Here is a 19,215-nt window from a genome sequence, read left to right on the forward strand (position 1 = left end):
TCTATTGCCTTAATACTCAGTGGAATACGAGTGAATGCCAACAGAAGTCCTATTTTCTGTACCACAACATATGACTTGAAGCAATTTAAAAAATACCTTGTTTGTGTTTATCCTAGTTCAACACCTGTGGAGATTGTGTGGTTATATTCTAGGAAACCCAAGTTAAGCCTTAAGTGGAACTCTCAGCTCTCATCCAAGATTGAGTCTAGATATGTGACGTGGCTTCTGCCTCTTCCTGCGTTTTCCATGTGCACGTGTGAAACAGTCTGGATTGGTGCGAGTGGCGAGCTGTCCTTGAACATGAAAATCCCCTCTCGTTGGACTAGCAGTTAGCAAGGGAAAACAGTACTGGGGCTTTTTACGAGGGCTGCAAATAGTGAGATTGTGCTGCTGTACCTGGAGGCTCAAGTGATGGAAGTCTGAAAACACAAGAACTGACATACTTTTTCTTCTGCTCTTTGCTATTCACTGCTAAGAATAATCTCATCTCTGATCTGGTTGCATAGTCCTAGGCAAGTCAGTCTCATTTACCAGAACTTTGAATTTAATTTTAATTCTTTATTTTTTAATTTTCATTTTTCCAGTTAGCAGACTTGAGGAGAGGGAGGCCGAACTCAAGAAAGAATACAATGCGCTTCATTCAAGACATACAGAGGTAGGTTGTTATGCCAAGGTGAATTCAGGATGTCTGTAAAAATGTACGTCTACAGAAAACTGTGTTGTGAGCAATTGGAAATTATTGGACATTTTAGTTTATTTACTGATGCTTGGTATTTGTGTTGCTAATGTTAGTTGTAACCAAGCTTCATTTGGGTATGTAGTTTACCTCGTTCACATTTAAGTGTTTGTTTCTCCGTGTTAGTTTGATTACACATTTGTCAGTTGTATAGCTTTGTCACATATTCTGAAGTTTTAAAACCCATGAATTTGCATTTTCATATTTCAAAGGCAATTCTCCAAAGCACACTAACAAACCTCAAAGAAATAGAGATGAAATTGCAATCTCAGTACTCTTTCCAGCAGTTTTCTGAGTCGGTTTTACTTGTACCATTGAAGGAACAAATACCTTCAAAAACTGGCTTCCTGCTGAGATTCATGATCAAAAGGAGTCTGCCATACTTTTTGATAGCCATTGATAACAGTGTTTGCTAATGAAGATGGGACAAGTTTGACTTTGTTAAATTAAATAAGTAAGAGCCACACTTTTAAAGTTGGTTCTAAAGCATAAAGGGACCTGCAGTGCTTTGATTTTTAGTAGCAGGTTGCCTTTCCCATGAAGGGATGCTTACTGCCTAACTGGTATAGTTATTTTAATGAGGAAATCGGTAGGTTCTCTGAATAATTCTGATTTAATCTGGAGTTCTAATACTGAGCACAGTTATTCTACTTACTCCAATTGCTTTGCCTTTGTTAGAAAGGTCAGATTGCTGATTTTAGGTCATCACTAATGCAGAGGGCAGCACAATACTGACTGTTCCTAGTTCAAAAGACCACATGTGGGGAAAGGGAATACAGATGTCAGATTTTGTTACTTTTAATGCTTCCTCAGCAATCTTAGGATGAATATGTTTTACTGACAACAGCTGAAAGAGGCTTGGAACAGTAACCAGTGTGTAGCTCTTGAGCATTGTGCAACAAGACTTCTGCAACTCTTTAATAAAAATATTCTTATATTTACTGAAGTCCTAATGTATTTAAGATCACATTTATTACAAAATAAATCCTGTATTGAATTTTAATTGATTCAATTGAAATTATAGAATCCTGTTTTGCAGAGTGCAAGGTAACTAAATGTATTGGGCACCATTAATTCAATCAAATGCTAATGAAATGTTCTGAATGTCTTTTTATGTAGGTTTTGCTCCAAAATGGACAACAGCCTCTGCTGGTTTGATTCTGATTTATTAAATGCTTTTACATCTTAAATTCACTTTCTTTGGTGTAGGGAGAGGTGTTTCCTTGGGCTTTATTATTACTGAGGTGACTATGTCCTTTCTTCATAAAGAAATAAGTTGTAATGCAACCTGGACTATTGATACCTCTGTGTTGCCTAAAATCAGGCCTTGTGTTTTCTGTACTCCTTCCTTTCAGCATGTTTACTTCCTTCTTTCTTTGTTTCTGCAGTCTCAGCATTTTTTTTCATTTTTGTTTCACCTCTCTCCCTTTGTTCAGCCAACTCTGACAAGCCAAAATACTTAAGGAAGTCAGGACGATGAAGAAAAAGTCATATTACATAGCTTCTAAAACCAAACAAGTTAGGATGTTTCTGCTTTTGTCCACATAGACTTTGATCTCTGTCTTTAGGTGACAGGTGTGTGTACACATTGCTAGAGGTACTCAAAATTCTCTGGCCACCAGCTGGCAGCTGCTGAAATACAACAGTATATTAAAGACAGAACGTGGAGGGTTGATGGGATAATGGGTTTGTAGCCTGCAAAATCGTAGGGCTGGGCTGGGAACTAACAACAAAGAAGAGCTACCAGCAGTGTGGATTAACTCTAAAAGGTTGGGAGCCTTTTTAGCAACTGCGTGCCTAACCTCAGGAAGCTCCATACTGCTTATCTTCATTTGCAAAGATGTTTCTGAGCACAAGTAGAGACCCCATTGTGAATCCATCAAAGTACGGACTTCCTGATGTGCCTCGCCTTAGTCGTAGGCTGGCTCAGGAGGTCAGTGGTTTAGTGCTGGTATCGTGTGTGTAAGACTTGGGAACTGAAATCCCTGGGGACTGACAAGAATTGTCTGGTAATAGTGCCTGTCTTCCCCCATCTCCTTTGTGATTTCCTGCTTCCCTTTCTCCTAAGAAATTCTAATGTTTTAGGTCTGTGTAGTAACTTTTTTCTTTTAATGCAAGACACTTTGGCAAATATTCAAGCTACTTTAGGCACTTTAGTTATCAAATTTTTGGCTTAAATATTTCTATCACAATACTTGTTTCTGAACCTTTCGTACTAGCATGTTTTTCTAGGAAGGAATACTTTTTTCTTCTGAATCAGCTTCACCTTTGTCCTTGCAAGTGATCCATCTTTGGTACTTACTGAAATGGCAGTTGTTTTCCTTTCAATTGACCAAATAATGAAGACAGCATTAGAAAGACTTTTTTTTTTTTTTTAACTCTAAGGTGTTGACAGTGATTACTTTGAGAGATGTCATGTTAAAGATGCAACTTGATGCATTTTCTGAATTTCTGGCAATTTTTCTCTATTCTGTCAGTCTTCAATATTTGCTTCTCTCCATTTCTTCCCTTATTCTTTAATTCACAATTTAGTATTTCAGACTTGGATGTCTTTCTCTACCAGTCTGACTTCACAGGCTCTGTAACCACATCGTCTTTCAGCACCAACCCCACCTGCCTGTGGCTCCCTCTTGGCTGGCTCAGCAGCTCACGGGAATTTCACAGTGCCAGTCAAAATGGACCAAGACCTACTTAAACTGATTAAGCCACGGGAAGTCACGCCAGCGATGCGAACCAGAGCTCTGAATCCCTCACCCGCGGTGTGCGTTGTGCCGAGTGCTGGGAGTGCTCCCCGGAGCTCAGCCTGCCAGAGACAGGGCTCTGCATTGCAGCACGGGGGCACCAGCCTGCCCTGGCAGCAAGGTGTCTGCAGCTGCAGAGACAGCAGGGCCTTGGCTTGTTAAAGCTCTGGGAAGAGGCTTTAGCCTTCTTCACCTTCTGTCAAATCAGCCTTCATCTTCCTTGCTGCTCTCTATAGAGTGGGAGATGAGCTAATGGGTGTGAGTGGAATATATCCCCTTAAGCTTCCTTCCCTGCCAAGTCTGTGCCTGAGCTAACTGGCTTGATTTTAAATGGATTAGGGGATGATAACCTGAGCAGTTGAGTTGACAGATTGGAAGGCAGAGTGTAGCTGGGCGTTTGCAGCAGGTAGTGGAGAAGAAAATGTGTTCAGTGAGAACAGAGTGCATGAGTGCAACCTGATCATGTTGTGAAATCCATGTTGTGATTCTCTGCATAGTTACCGTGCTCTGGTCCCTTGTCTTTCCTTTGCTTGCAGCGTGTTTTGATCTTGCAGTGATCTTGCTCTGTTCTAATGCTCAGAACAGATGAGCAATAAAGCAGCATGCTGGAGTTGCTGAATTTGAACTTCTGTAATTATAACTCTGCAAAGTCTCGTTTCCATCTTTCCCTGTAAAGGGTCAGATGCAGGAAATGATCGTACAGCTGCAAGGACAGTACGCTAGAAAGTTGAATGGTTGACAGTGCTGTAATCCAAAAATCTTTGGACCTGTGCTCTGTAGGCTTAGGAGGGAATTTTGTTACTCGGTTACAGCTTTTATCTCAAATGCTGTTACAATGCACTGCTGCTAGGGGCTCTTTTGGAACAAAGCCCCTGAGTAGGACATTAAGGGTCTTATTCTCTTTTTCTGCATAGTTAGTGGGGCAGTTTCCTGACTATGGCACTGACTTGGCTGCCGGCTGTTTTACATTTACTACTCAGTTGGGAAACTGAGGCAAAGCAGTACTTTAGCATCTACTTGAGAGTTGACTAACACCTGTGACACTTTTCTGCACGTATTTCCAAAATAAAACTTTTTTTCTGTTTAAGGGAGTGATTCTTTTTAACCTTTAGGAAACACAAGGCTAAGTTGGTTCAATATCTCTTTCCCTGACACACAAAATATGGGCTTAGTTTAATGAAGCATAATTGGGCCATGGAAGTTTCTCAGTGTTTTGCACTGATACAATGTGACAGGACAGTGAGCCTGTCTCTGGCATGGGCAATGTACTTTGTCAGGTTCGTTTGGATAAGCAGATATCCCCCGCAAGTCCCTCTGTAGGGGGAGCAGGAAGAGAAGGCCAAGTGGAGATGTCTAGTTACAATTGTGGCTGAGTGCAGGAGAGGTACCAGTCGTAGTATTTTTGAGATTAAACTTTTGGTATCTGTTCAAGCAAATAGTTCTTCTAAAGCCTTATGCTGAGCATTAACAGTCTGGATTTAACATCTTCATGTACTACTGTATCTGCCAGCGACATCATCTTACATGGGGGTAAAGACGCATCGACCTCACCAGTGGGAATGATGCTTTACTCGGGTGACAAGCTCACCATGAATCCGTAAAGGTAAAAGGTGGTTACATGGAAGTGTGTTTAGGACTTCTGTACTGAATCAAGGAGATTCTAGAAATGTCTGTTACCCTAATAAATCTAGATTATGTGGGACACAGAAAGATCTATATACACACAGTTGGTCACACATTCCCAAAGGGAGGAGCCACTTGTGCCTGATTGGATCTGCGGGATGAACAGCGAGGGCAGTAGCACAGAGCCTGGTCTGACTGCGAAAGAATTACTCAAACCTGTCCTGGGGGAGTTAAAGCCTTGACACAAAAAGGAAGGAGGAGTAAAAGAGAAAGGAAGGTATAAAGGAGATGCTCTCAACCTGGTTAAGGAAAAGGTGCAGGTAACAATAACCACAACACGGTATATACATGTACGTTTGTGACAAAGGAAAGTATCAGGCACGTTGGGAGCGGTTGTATTTGTAGGGTAGGAGTAGACACAAGTGACAGCATGTTCATCGTCTTTCACTGAGTGCTGAAGCTTAAGATGTAGAAAAACCTGTAATGCTTTCTACAGTTGTAGAACTTGTCAGTGGCTGTATGAGGAAACCAATCTGAGCATTTTTTGAGCTGGAAAAACGTTGCATGGTTGTCACTTCAATTCGAAGGGAACGACTTTCATGTTCATGCTGTAATGTCTTCAAAAAGCTCATTGTGGTCAGTTTTTACATGTTGTACCCTAAAATGAGCAAACACATGAATTGTGAAATGCTATTAACTACATAAGGTGATTCTTCCAAGTTCTGAGTTTATCTTTAATCCCCTCAGCTAATGGTAATTGAGCAATGTATTTAATTACAACAATGGTGAAGAGTGGGCAGTATTCCTGTCTTCCTTGGAACAACTGGTCGTATTCAAAATACTCGACGTCAGGGGCAGCAAGGTGAGCTGTCAGTAGTAAAAGGTTATGGATGATTAAATATTGACTGCAACTCTTACTGAAGAGAAGGATAGTAGATGTAGTCTTTTATTTATCACCTGTCCTTTACTATAACTTCACTTAGAATTGTGCTGAGTAGAGAGCAATTATTCCATTTATATCTATTTTTAAATTGTCAGTAATACTAGTTTTGTTTTCTTTGGAGAGCTGAGTAATTTCAAAACATAGGCAAAACTTTTGATCAAATTTTGAACACTTGAAATTTCTGATATATTAATTCATTTGACTTTTTTTTTGATCAGGATGGCCCTTCAAGAATGCTCTGAGACTTGTAGTAATTTAGATTGAAAAGAACCTCTGTAGGTCATCTGATTCAAATCCCAGTGGGTTTGGAGAGAGTCTTCAAATTATTTTTTGTAGACGAGCAGTTAGTGAGCTAACTTCCCAGTAAGTTACAGTATTTATTTTTTTTTCAGCCTCTTCATTAACTGATTTCTAGAAGATGAGAATCCATGTGCTATGTCTCATGACTCTACAGCACCAGCTGTGTAGCCCCCATCCCCTGTTCCATGGGTAGGGAGAGAGAGTGAGGAACTCTACTGCTTGTGGGCAATATTCCAGTTTTGTCAGCTTTTATTCTTGGGACTCTGGATTGAGGCAGTGCATGGACTTTACATGGTGGTTCCACTGTCTTTCTGATTTTTGGGACACCACTGGCGTGTACAGCCTGGATCTGTGGACACATTGCCATGCTGCCCTGCATGTGCACATGATGCACGCGTTTGGTTTTCAACCTTATTTTTGTGTTCTACAGCTTACGCCCTTTATGCTGAAGTATGTGACCTTCAGAATTGCTTATTTTTCCATAAGCATTATTTTCATCTGCAGAACAATACTGAACTACATAGTCCTTTAAATTGACCTGCCCTCTAGCCTCTGTATGTGAGTAATAAATATGATGAGACATTTCAGTAAACAAAAGAATAGACTGAGGGGAGGGAAGAAAGTAGGTTAAACCGTGTATTTTGCAAAACATGAAAGTTGAGGGAGTTTTGCTGACCCTTTTTTCCCCATTTGTTAGTTGTTCCCTGGAAAGGTACTAGTACTCAGCTTCTGTTCACTAGCAAAAAAAGCACCACAGATGTTCTGTTTAAAGTTTTATTCAGAGAAACCAATTGATGTGCTGTGAATAGAAGTGTTTGCAGGTAGGTCAGCTTCTGTTCAGTAATCTGTCCCCCCTCTGATGAGGGGATACATGAACAGGGTATAGAATGGTCTAATGTGCATTTCAAAGTTATGCTTTTTTCTCCCTGGAATTCTTAAATTAATTTGGATTATAATAAACTTGTGTAAAACTATGCACAGGAACCAATGCAACACCTAATTTTGGTTGCTTAGTGGAAACAGAAAAACTAAGAAATGTGGATAGTTGAAGGTGGAGCTTTCAATTCTTTTGATTGCTTCTGTGCATGAGCAAGCATTAAAAAAATTCAGAAAGCAAATGAAATGGTCCTAGTAAAGCACTGCATTTATATCATTTTGTTGGAGGATAAATTTTGTAAGCTTTTGACAGCAGTTAAAGTATATTATATAATGTTTCTCTAAAAATAGCAAGATTTTTTTTCTCATCTGAGTTATATTAATTAGTTCAGGTGAATGCTGGGAAAGCCAGGATCTGTACATAAGGAGCACTTACCATATAAGTTACTGATTTACAGAATATCCATCAATCAGGATCTCTTAAGCCAGTTCATTGGACCAAAAATATCTCAGGCTAAGAATATATACTCATCTATAGCTAGTGCTGGCGAGCAGTGGTTGTGCAGAAGCTGATACTGACTGAGGCTAGAAGCATCCAAAGGTCAAGCTCTCGGCCTTGGACACATCAGCCCTGACTACGTGAAATTAACACATAGATGAAGGCTTCCAGGTGTTGCTGAATTCGGTCCTGATGTGTGCAACTGCCCCCAGAATAAGAGGTTATGTAATACTGGTTGTACAAATGCCTGTTGCACGCGCTTTTACAACAGTGTTGTTATACCCTTTATAGAATAGCAGAAAAAATGGTGTTTATACAGAATAGGTATTTTTTTCTAGAGGAAGCCTTTGAGATGTGACCTGAATATGTCTCAGACAAAAAGTACACTAAGTTCTTCTGCAATACATCTATGATTTCTTTCTTTCTTTTTTTCTTTTTGTTCCAAGTGCCCTATTCATTTGTGAGTGTGAGTGCAGGAATGCTAAAAATACCAAATGTCAGCAGGCTTCTCTTCAGGCTTTCCCAGTTTTCATTTCAAAGGTGTATGTCCAAGGTAACCTTTTGGAGTGATGTGATGATACCTGTTACTTCTCCCCGTGCATGTCCCGGATCAGTTACATGCTGAGTAGCATCATACTATCCTTTGGTCGATTGGACTCGGGATTCTGTAAATAAATCATGACTGCAGGAGTCAGCACGTTGGCCTGTGGCTGTCTCTCTTAAAAGAAAGAACAAGCAAGCAAAGCTCTTCCTGAGTGCTAAAAATCCACAGGCACTCAATCCTTTTTATCAGATGTCAGTCTAGATAGTTTAAAACCACACTTCACTTCTAGAAAATACAGAAAGCTTGATATTATTTCAATGTTAGAAGAAAAAAAGAGAAGAGATGCTGACTTCATATTCCTGCCTACAGAAATGACCGGATTCTTAGTTTGTGGGTACATGATGTTTAATATTTGAGGTGCACATTGTCTGACCTTCACAGTACTTTGCAGTTAGGCTATAGTGAAATGTATTGTGTCACATAATAAATTTTAATATCTGCTGGAAATGGAAGTCTTAGCCTCTAAAATGGATTTGAACATGGTACTTAATGTTCAGAACTTTTGTTTGTAATATCACATGCACTTTGTGTGCCCTTAGGATGTTTCCTGTGCACGAATGCACAAATAAGTTCTCCAATTTTATTTATTGTGGGCCTCTCTTCTGGTTTGGGGTTTACAAATATATAATTTTGCTTCTTTCTTTATCTATTTCTTTAAAGTTTCTGAGTGCTTTTACTGTTTTTAGCATTACAGGGGAAGATTATATTGTATTGGCCAAGAATTATGTGGTTGTAGTAAAAGTAAATGTTGTTAAATATTTCTTGCTGTTTCTCTGTTATTTTAAACAGATGATTCACAATTATATGGAGCACTTGGAAAGAACCAAACTTCATCAGCTAACAGGGGGTGATCAGCTAGAATCCACAACACACAGTAGAATTAGGTAAGCTATTTATTCCGCTCTCACCCTGAAATGAAAGAAAAAAAATCCTTTCATTTGTGTTTGCAAGACTTTGTTCTTTAATCCTCCAACAACAGTTTGGCTGAATCGGGAAGATTTGTTGTATGATTGGAATGCAGTAAGAGAATAGTGTAGAAATCAGTAGAAAGAGGGTTTTGCAGTGGTGCTGCTAAACGTTGAGATAGACTTTGTACGTTGGCCTTAAACGATTTCAGCTTTTCTGAGTGTTTGCATTCGGGTAGGCAGGGAAAATGTCTGCAGCTGTCCCAAAATAACTGATGCCTTGCCACGGCTTTGTGTACAGGTTGATGAAGGTGTGTATCGCGGTGCCCGTCTGTTCTGAGGGCTTGATGTGAATATATTATGCAGATTTTGAAGCTTTCTAGCCTATGAGCTCGGCGTGGAAGGAGGGGAGGATAACTCCAGGGCTGGCTGTGCCTCTGCGTCGCTGCATAGATGCTGCGAGGAGCCCGGCGGCTCCCGGCGCGAGGGGGAGGAGAGCGGTGATGTCATTGCTCTGGAGCTGCTGCAGAAGAGTGGAAAGCTGCTGCTGATGGCATTGTTTTTGTGGCAGCGGCTGAATGACAGACTTTGCCTACAAAGATACCCCCTCGGCCCCCGTGTAGCTGCCTTGGTTCCGGCGTTTCACCATGCCAGCGCAGCGCCATGAATCCTGGATGCATGCTGCTGTTTGTGTTTGGCTTCGTTGGCGGGGCGGTGGTCATTAACTCGGCTATCCTGGTGTCTCTCTCTGTTTTGCTGCTTGTGCACTTTTCTATTTCTACTGGTGTGCCAGCGCTGACGCAGAACCTACCAAGGATACTCAGGTACTCTGACCTACTGAACGTTGGCTTCACGCGCCCCTTCTCTGCCTTCCGTTTGCCTTTCGAACAGAAAGAGCAAGGATAAATTACAGATGTAAATTAGCATAAATATCAGATTCTTTTGTGGACTGGGATATGGCAATGTATTTTTTGTACACTGAAATTTGATTGCCTTTTATTTAAGCAAGTACAAGGTCAGTTTATGTTGGGTTTTTTTTGAAAGCTATTACATTGGTTTATTGTAATCTGAAAAAAAACTGTGTTGGCAATATCGTGGATAAAGCTCACTTTCAGTGTATTGTCAGGTATTTGGCTGATCTTGTGTAGCCATAAATGCATGCAGTCTGAGGCATTGTACTCTTAAATTCCACATTTTTAAATCAAAAAAACTATGTAAGATCAGTTAATTGATTGATGTGCTCAAAAACGCGGTAATTAATCGATCACATTATTTTAAAAAAATGTGATTATTGATTGGTGGGAAAAAAAAATCTTTCATTATTTAAGCATTACAGCTCTTAAAGCCTATTCACTATTGTTCAGCCAAATGTTATCCTCTCCTCTTTTTCTGTACTTGTATGGCAAGCTGCCAACTCTCTGTCCCCCCTCAAGTTATGTTCGGTTTGTCCCAGTTGCCGGGAGCAGTAGCAGAGATGCATGAGAATATCGTGACCAAAAGTCATCTTGACACATTTTGGTACTATACTTACAAATGGAAAAAAGCTGGAAAAGTTTTAAAACATCACTTTCTGACCCGAAAACTTGACCTACTTTAACTGTGGTTGTAAATTTAATAGTAAACTTTATTTAAAAGGGGGAAAATGCTGGAAAATATGTTCTCTGGAAGAGCTATGTGACTCTTTTTCCTTAATACGTGGTGCATGTAGACTTTCTGTGGTAGTGAGCTTTTAACTTGGGTCTCAGAGCACAGAAGGGTTGTTCCAAATGTTTAACGCCAATCAATACATAAAATAAATACCAATTATTAATATCTGATAGTAAATGGGTACGAATATTTAAACATAAAGAAATAAAATAAATTCTAAGTGTAACTTTCTGTAGACTGATCTATTTAGTAAGGCTGTGCTAGTTTAAAAGGGAGGAAAAAACCCAAACCCAAAACAAATAACCCCTAACTCTAAAGGAAAACAAAGCAAAATATTGGACTTCATGTTCAGTAACTTCTGTTAGACTTTTTTATATTTATAAACAATCAGATGGTTTAAGAAATATTTCTTTTTAATGTACTTTTGCTCCTCTGGAGAATATTTAAAGGATTTAAGGGGTTTTGGAAAGCTATGCTTTTTCCTGCCCCTAGTAATTTGTTTTAAGAAATACAGGAGTTGGAACTTGGTTCCTTAGTCTTTTATTCACTTAAAAAAAGATAAAAATATAGAGTGAAGGCATCTAATTGTAGAAGAATTGTTTCTGGTTTTTTAACACTAGTTGGATTTTAGGACAGAGCATCTGGTTGCTTATTCTAAAGGTTCCTGTAAGTGCTTCAATGCATCACTTAAGAATATTTAGGCTTTTAATACATGTGCCTGCCTCTGCTCACTGCTGTATTTTCAGATATTTCTTGGACATTGGGAGAGTAGAAGGGGTTCTTTGCTTTCTGCTCAACCACCAGTAAAACAAGTTGAAATCGCTTCAGTCTAATCAGATAATTTCTTTTAACGTAGATGTGCACATAACCTTCGTTTGCAAAATAAGCCTCTTTTCAAACTTCATTCACCGTGTAGTCTGGGACTGTGTTTTAGACACCAAAATACGTTCATTATAAAATTTATTTAAAACTATTCCGCAAAAAAAAGCAACTGTCAGTTGCGAACTCTTTTGATGCCCGTTTTGTTTTGAATTGTCTCTTCTGAAGACTAGATAACCTTTGTGATGTATCCTGCAAGAAAGCAAATCTCTCTGCTCCGAACCATTGCTCCGGGAGGCGTTTTCCGGAGCGCAGGGCCCTGCACAATGCACGCTTTATCGCCTGCTTGCTTTCCCACTGAAGGGCAGCTTTTTTCCTTTTTTTTTTTTTTTTTGTTGCTGGACGACTTAACCAGTGAAATGGTTTTCTGTCCTTTACCATAACTGAAGCGTCTGTGGTGTGTCTTTTGTTCCCCACGCACGTCAGAGTTGTGGGAAATCTAAAGAAAAGCAGAACCTGGTAACAATAGCGGGAACCGTTGGAATCAAATTCTGTGTGGTTCTGCGGCCGTTTTTCAGGAAGACTTTTCAGCAATTAGTTTGCAGATGCTGGAACAGTGGCTGATGTTTTTTATTTTGTAACCCTGACTGGTTTTGCTTTATTGGCTTTGCTGTCTACTTTGCGCTGCTGAACTACTTCCGAATTAACGGTGTAATTTGGAGCAATATTTATGAGAGACCAAGATGCATGCAATGTGAGAAGGAGTTGCAAAGATTTTTGTGACAGGGAGCATCTTTGTGCACCTGTACTGGAAAGGTTCATGCCAGTTAAAACTGTTTTCTATTTGACCGTTGAGCTTTTGGCCATGTAAAATTTACCAAAAGGAGTTTACTGCTTAATTGCTAAATACAATCCCTTCTTGGCTACTTTTTCTTCTAAGTAAGCAAAAAAACCCAAAACCAAACCAAATTTATAAAAATGCTTAGCTTTTCCTTTTCAGCATTCCCTTTCATATTTTTGCATATAACTTTGTGCAGAATTAGTATCTGCATATGAATTCTGCCGAGATTGTGTTTAATTTGTGAAAAGCCGTGCAAAAGAAAGTGGTTGTGATTTGACTTTTTATAATACTAAAATGTGAAATCTTTCAAATCTTAATATTTTGTCTGGATTCTCTCTGCAGGAGTATTTACAGGCAGTGCTTTCTCAAGAAGCGTAATTTTCTGCCATTACTTTTGCACACTTTTATCTTCTGTCTTTAGTGTACTTAAAGCTGTGCTAGTTGATTACAGTCCTTTTTTCTGTGTTTCATTGTTCTGACTGAACAAATACTTTGCTTTATCTCAATTGTATGCCTGGCTGATACTTTTCCTTTTCAGGGCTGGCTGTAGCATCCTATGAATTGCATTCTACACAATGTTTTTGTCTCTTGCTAGCAGGAAGAATTAATCTTTTTGTTTGCTGATCACACTACTGACAGCAAGATTGACTTGGGGATTATTTATTTTTTTTAATACAAAGCTTTGGCATTTCCAAATGTTGTTTGCCATAGAGAAGTGATAAAGATAGCAAAGATGGTGAAGAGTTGGAATGAAGTCATTTGCCTGACTGGCACAAGCTTTTGTGCAGCTTTTAGGGTGAAGTAGAGTGTTGAACTGATCTTGGTTAAAACTATGCAGTTTTTGGCTAGGCTGGCTTTAACATCAGTAATTCCTTGACCAAGTTTTTTTTTTCAGTTATACAAATCCATGTAATTCTTACGATCTTCAGAAGAAAAATACCGTCAATTTTGAGAAGAGTTGGTCTTTAAGCTGATTGTTTACAACTTTCCCAAAGGCTTCAGTTCATGATTTAGCTGTTGGCTGTCAGAGAAGTTATGGTACTGTATCTCGCCAAAAATATAAAAAAGTGCAAAGTGGTGTTTTTAAAAGTGGTTGCTGAAAACTGCAATTTAGTCTGAAATAAGGAAACACTTTCATCTTGTACTCCTGTTTGTGTTCCAGCTCTGTAAAACTTGTTTACTGTAGATTAGCTTTGGTGCAATCAATAACTGCTGCCTAAAGCCATGAAATAGGCTATTTGTAATTAAATAATGTGAAATGAGGATCTATGTGCTATAATACAAACTGCATATGCTACATTGTATATTTAATAGAGCATAGCGTATGAATGTTTGAACTTTTAATTTTACCACTTCCCTGCTGATTTCAGAGGTGTACAGGAAAATAAATTGTGTGACGTGAAATGACTGATGAAACCTGTCTCCCTTTCAAACAGAAAGGAGCGTCCGATATCACTGGGCATCTTCCCGTTACCTCCAGGAGATGCATTACTTACGCCTGAAACTCAGAGAGAAGCAGGGGAAACGCCTGGGTCAGAGCACTGGAAATTCCATGAGCTAAGCCAGCCACGGTCCCACACAAGCCTAAAGGTGAGCACTCAGCTTGGCTGCCTTGTGTGTAAGAAGAAACTCACATTAACAGATTATAGAGCCTTACTGGGGAGAAAAAGCAAATGGAAGGGGAGGAGGGAAAACTCTAAATCAACTCTGTGTAAGCCAAGTATGTTGCTAACTGACATGAGCTTTGAGGGAACTTATTTACTGGAAGAAACGGAGTTTGGGTTGCATCTTCTGCATGAGTGGTAATGCAGGCTGGTTCTCCTTACTCACAGGAGTGGGTTTTTTCTGTCTGACTAAGGACCCTTTCCAAAGGTCGGTCACTTGTTCTTTACACACTAGGTATGTAACTAGACAGTGTAAACAGGTCTGCTGGTTTAATATCCTTTTAGAAGGAAAACTTCGATTACTACACAGGCAGTACTCGTAATGCAGCCTCTGCCTACTATCAGCCGTATAGCGTAGGTATACCGCGGAGCTGAGAATGACCTAACTTTCCTAAATTAGCCTGTCATTATGATTTCCCTTACATGTAGCTTGGCTATAATTCCTGCAATTGTTCTGTGTTCCAACAGTGAGAGGGTGGCATAGAACAAGCTGCAGAAATGACAAAATGGGGGAGTGGTGTTGGAGTGTGATGAATCTGGCAGTCAGGACTAGGGTGCATTAACAACAGAGCGGGAGGAGGAACCTGCAGGGTGAGGAATCCAGAATGTGTAAAGCCTCTCTATATCTTTATGTTGATGAGGTTTTTTGGGAAGACTGTGGATGTACTGTTATTTCTGAAAAAGCATACAACTGAGGGGGATTTCCTCCTAAGTGAACTTAGTACCTAGCAGAGGAATGTTAACCTGGTGAGAATTAAAAAGCTATCGAGAAAACCCAGACTTTCTTGTTGCCTGGAGGTCGTATGGAGATAATGAGAAGTGTAAGTAATGGTTAATTATAAACATATCGAAGTGACAACAGGAGTTTGGATCTAAAAATTTGTCACTCAACCAGCTCTTGGCCAGGACCATTTTTGGATCTTAAATTTGTCCTCTTCGCTTTGTCCTGTGCCAATCAACGTCGACAAATTGACACAGTTTAAGCTGTGTTTCAGTCAGCTCTTCTAAGCTTACGGCTAAGAGTAAGTGGAGATGAGGTATAAAGGGAAGTCTTCTCTGATCCCATCCGGTCCCCTCAGAAAATTGTATTGATTACTATAGATTGTCAAAATAGACCTCTTGGTATAGTTCTTCTGAAAACAGTGCACTGCCGAAAGAGAATTTACAAAATAGCACAGACTAATTTTTCAAACCTCGTTAGTCAGAGTAAGTTCCTTGGGTCCAAAGCAGCATCCTTGGTTTTTAGCTGTGAATGTAAAGTACTTCAGAAGTGAACCTGTTGAATAATGTGATATATCAAAGTCATAACCAGAACTTGAAACTTTTTTCTCTGATACTTTTATTTCCTCTAAATACTTTTAATATCAAGTACAAGGCACAAGCAAGATTCTGCTGCTTTCAGACATCTGTTTTCCATTCATTGCATGAACTTTTCATTAATGGTCAGCGTTTCCTCTAAAAGTATCAGAAAGAGTAGGTGTCAAGGAGAAACCCAGGCAAAAAAGACCGGGTATTCTACAGCTCGTACAGTAGTGACATTGCTGGATGTCATGGTAAGACAACATACAGCTATGGAGCATTCATTCTCTTCTGCTCATTTCTGCAAAGTACTGCAGATGAGCTACTACTTCAGATGTAATTATCTAATTTTTAAACTAATTTTTCTTTTTTCAGGAAAAGTCTGTTGGCAACATTGCTAAAAAGGTCCAATTTGCTAAATCAACACAGCACTGACTTTCAAATGCTTAGGCTTTGAGATATTTTGATTAATTCATTGTCACTTAATGGAATTGTTTCATTTTCATTAGTTCTAGAGCAAACATTCATGATAGTTTTATCAGTATGGTTTCCAAGAGCTAGCTAAAAAAAAAATACAGTAGGTAATAAAGTCAGAAATATAAAATGGATGGGATTATTTGAAATTCCTTTAAGGAAAGGACTGTTCTCTTAATTGTTTTCTCTCACGCTATCAAGCTGTTTTTCTTGAGCTTTGTGTATGAAAGTCAGTGATCAGTCTGTGCTGCATCAGTTAGTGGATGCTTTTGGAATACAAAGATGTAGAAACGTTTGAACAGAGCCAACAGCTCTGTCGAGGTTTTATTCCCTGTTTGTCTGAACCCTGGATTCCCTTGGTAAGGGGTACTATTTCCTCCCTTCTGTATCTGCTTGCTGAAGTATGAATCATTATCCAGCAGCTGAAGTTCACCAATTCAAAAGGCAATTGGCTAAATTGTGTAGCTTTTGTTTTCTTTTTTTCAAGTGAACAGAATGTATCTCATATAACACTTTCATGTGTTGGTTTTGTTGCCTTGTATAACCATGGGTAAGTGTACGTGTTTTATTCCTTTAGAGGTGTCTGTTAGGTGACTGTATTTCTGAATAATTTTGTTAGAATGTCAAATATAATAATTGGTTATTTTGAATTTTACTAAAAAAGGATGACAACTGGTAGTAATTGATAGGCAGGTCTTGAAAGTGCTGAATTTTGTTTCTAAGGCTTGCAAATTTCATGTGGGGCTGTCAGTATAGGATGCAGGCTTTACATTTATGCTGATATACATAAATGTGTGTTTTCCTCCCAGCCCCCACAAATTCAAGTCTTTTCTTTCCAGGAAATTCCAAAAGTAAAAATTTAGAAATTACAATTCTTAGTAATCTTACAGTAAGTACAAATGAGAGAATGTGTGTCTATATACAAGTCTCTCTTGTTTTTCAAAATAACCTTAAAATTCAGTTTCACTTCCTTCTCAAAAAGAAATGCTAGCAGTACATGAATTCGTGCTTCACAAAATCTAAACTTGCTTGATTCTTAACAAGTTTAGGTTTCCTGTGCTAACAGGTATGTTCTCTTTAAACGTCACAGGCCTGTCTAGGAGCCTTGCTTTCACCTCTGATTCCCAAACAAAGCCCTAAAATAACTTTTTATCAAGACTTAACTGTTCTACTTTCATTTTGCACATACCAGCCTCAGTGTTTCATCTTGATTTTTCCCAGGGAGATTCCTTTAATGCTCTATTCTAGAAAATATTGGCCTAAACAGACCAATTTGTTTTCCTGTCTGCACTGAGCTCTTGTTCACTGTTGTGTGCTGTTTAAGTCATAGTTAAGACATCAGGATGGTGGTATGGCTCTGGTCATGAATAAGGGGTAAAATGTGAATAAAGGAGACAAGGTCCAGGAAAGGCTATTGCTATTATCAGGTAGTAGCCTCTAGTTATATCAAACACAGTCTCTCCTGCCCTCGAACACAGAGCCTGATGCAGCCCTGTCTGAGTAATGGTCATAACATTGGGTCCAGCAGCTGGATTAATAGCCAGACTTACGATTCTTCATGCAGTGTCACTGGAACATGAACTGTTGCCAGGAATCGGCCCCTAAGAAGGAGCTGTTTACTGATGTTCCATAGCTGAGCTAAGATCTAACCAGACAAGTAGTCACTTTAGTTCAGTGTCTCACTCCCAGTGTCATCCAGGGCTGACAGTTCAGACTGGAAAGCACGTAAAAACAGTTTTGAGTGAAGTGCTTGCAAATACTGTACTCTTATATCAATTAAATCCATGTTCTGCAACAGTGCTTCAATGTCTGCTTTTTGAGAAGATGTTTTAAGAGATCATGCACATTTTGAGCAGTTAGAAATTTTATAACAGCTTTGGGAAGATTCAGCAGTTCATTGTGCAGCTAGAAGGATTATTAATATGGGAATGCTGCCTGTTGTCTGGAAGACGTAACAGAAAAGCACCCTAAAGTTGTGGCTATAATTATCAGCTGAGCTCAAACATAAATATTAACAATATGGACATGGTTTATGTAGCGATAACCTCCTTAACAGAAGTGAAACAGCCATAGTCTAAAGATGAATTTGGCAGTACTGGCCTAAAATCATATCAAAGAATCATAGAATGGCATAGGCTGGAAGGGACCTCAGAGATCATCTAATCCAACCTCCCTGTCATGGGCAGGGACACCTCTCAACTAGACCAGGCTACTCAGGGCTCCGTCCAACCTGGCCTTGAACACCCCCAGGGAGGGGCATCCACAACCTCTCTGGGCAATTTATTCCAAAGTCTTACCACCCTCGTACTGAAGAATTTCCTCCTAGGATCTAATCTAAATCTGTTCTCCTTCAACTTAAACCCATTTCCCCTTGTCCTATCAGTGGACACTCTTGTAAAAAGTCCCTCCCCAGACTTCCTGTAAGTTCCCTTCAGGAATTGGAAGGCAGCTACTAGGTCCTCCCGAAGTCTTCTCTTTTCAAGGCTGAACAATCCCAGCTCCTGCAACCTGTCCCTGTAGCAGAGGTGCTTCAGCCCCTGGATCATCTTCGTGGCCCTCCTCTGAACACGCTCCAACAGATCTATGTCTCTCTTATGGTGGGGACACCAGAACTGGACGCAGTATTCGAGGTGGGGTTTCACAAGAGCAGAGTAGAGGGGGAGAATCACCTCTCTTGACCTGCTGACCACACTTCTTTTGATACATCCCATGTTCTTTCCATTCTTGTTTCTTTGCATGTGCATATTCTTTAGTCAAATACAGTAATTTTGGGGTTTGTTCTGTAGTTTATACGCCTAACTCTTCTAATAGTACTTTAATCTGTGTTCATTTTTCTAATGGTAATTGTTCAATTTTAGGATGAGCTCTCTGATGTTAGCCAAGCAGGCTCAAAATCTACTACTCCAGCATCCACAGCTGCTTCAGATGTACCTGTACTGCCTGCTGAAACTCCTCAAAAGGAAGATGCTGAAGGGCTTGCAAAGGACACAGATATGCCCAACGAGAAGCTGGACGTAAGCAAGAATATTGAAGTACAGGTAGCTCAAGAGACAAGAAATGTGTCCACTGGTGAGCTCCTTTAACATTTTAGTATATGGTTACTACGGACCTCATATTTAATCTGTTATGAAATATCTTAATTGTTGAGCTTCAGATGAGAAATGGTTTTTTACTCAGTATTTTTAGGAATGCAGAATATTGGTATGAGATACAATTGTGGTGTTTATTGGTGGCTTTAATCCTT

At 39.5% G+C, this 19,215-nt stretch overlaps 1 protein-coding gene across 9 annotated transcripts in view; it reads left to right on the forward strand.

The window, feature by feature from the left end:
• Positions 1-19,215, forward strand: part of SPAG9 (sperm associated antigen 9) — a 60,782-nt gene that overhangs the window by 17,619 nt on the left and 23,948 nt on the right. For 5 of the 9 annotated variants that reach the window (XM_086624227.1, XM_086624221.1, XM_086624228.1 and 2 more), the window contains exons 3-6: positions 585-655; positions 9,112-9,206; positions 13,971-14,124; positions 18,830-19,040. In XM_086624227.1, coding sequence (XP_086480353.1) covers positions 585-655; positions 9,112-9,206; positions 13,971-14,124; positions 18,830-19,040 — 531 coding nt within the window. Of the gene's footprint in view, positions 1-584; positions 656-1,855; positions 1,889-9,111; positions 9,207-9,890; positions 10,052-13,970; positions 14,149-18,225; positions 18,262-18,829; positions 19,041-19,215 lie in introns of those variants that run through there. The other 4 variants (XM_009991352.2, XM_009991353.2, XM_086624223.1 and 1 more) reach the window with 3 other exon arrangements.

Source organism: Tauraco erythrolophus, chromosome 20 (assembly GCF_009769465.1).
Source record: "Tauraco erythrolophus isolate bTauEry1 chromosome 20, bTauEry1.pri, whole genome shotgun sequence".
NCBI classification, from domain to species: Eukaryota; Metazoa; Chordata; class Aves; order Musophagiformes; family Musophagidae; genus Tauraco; species Tauraco erythrolophus.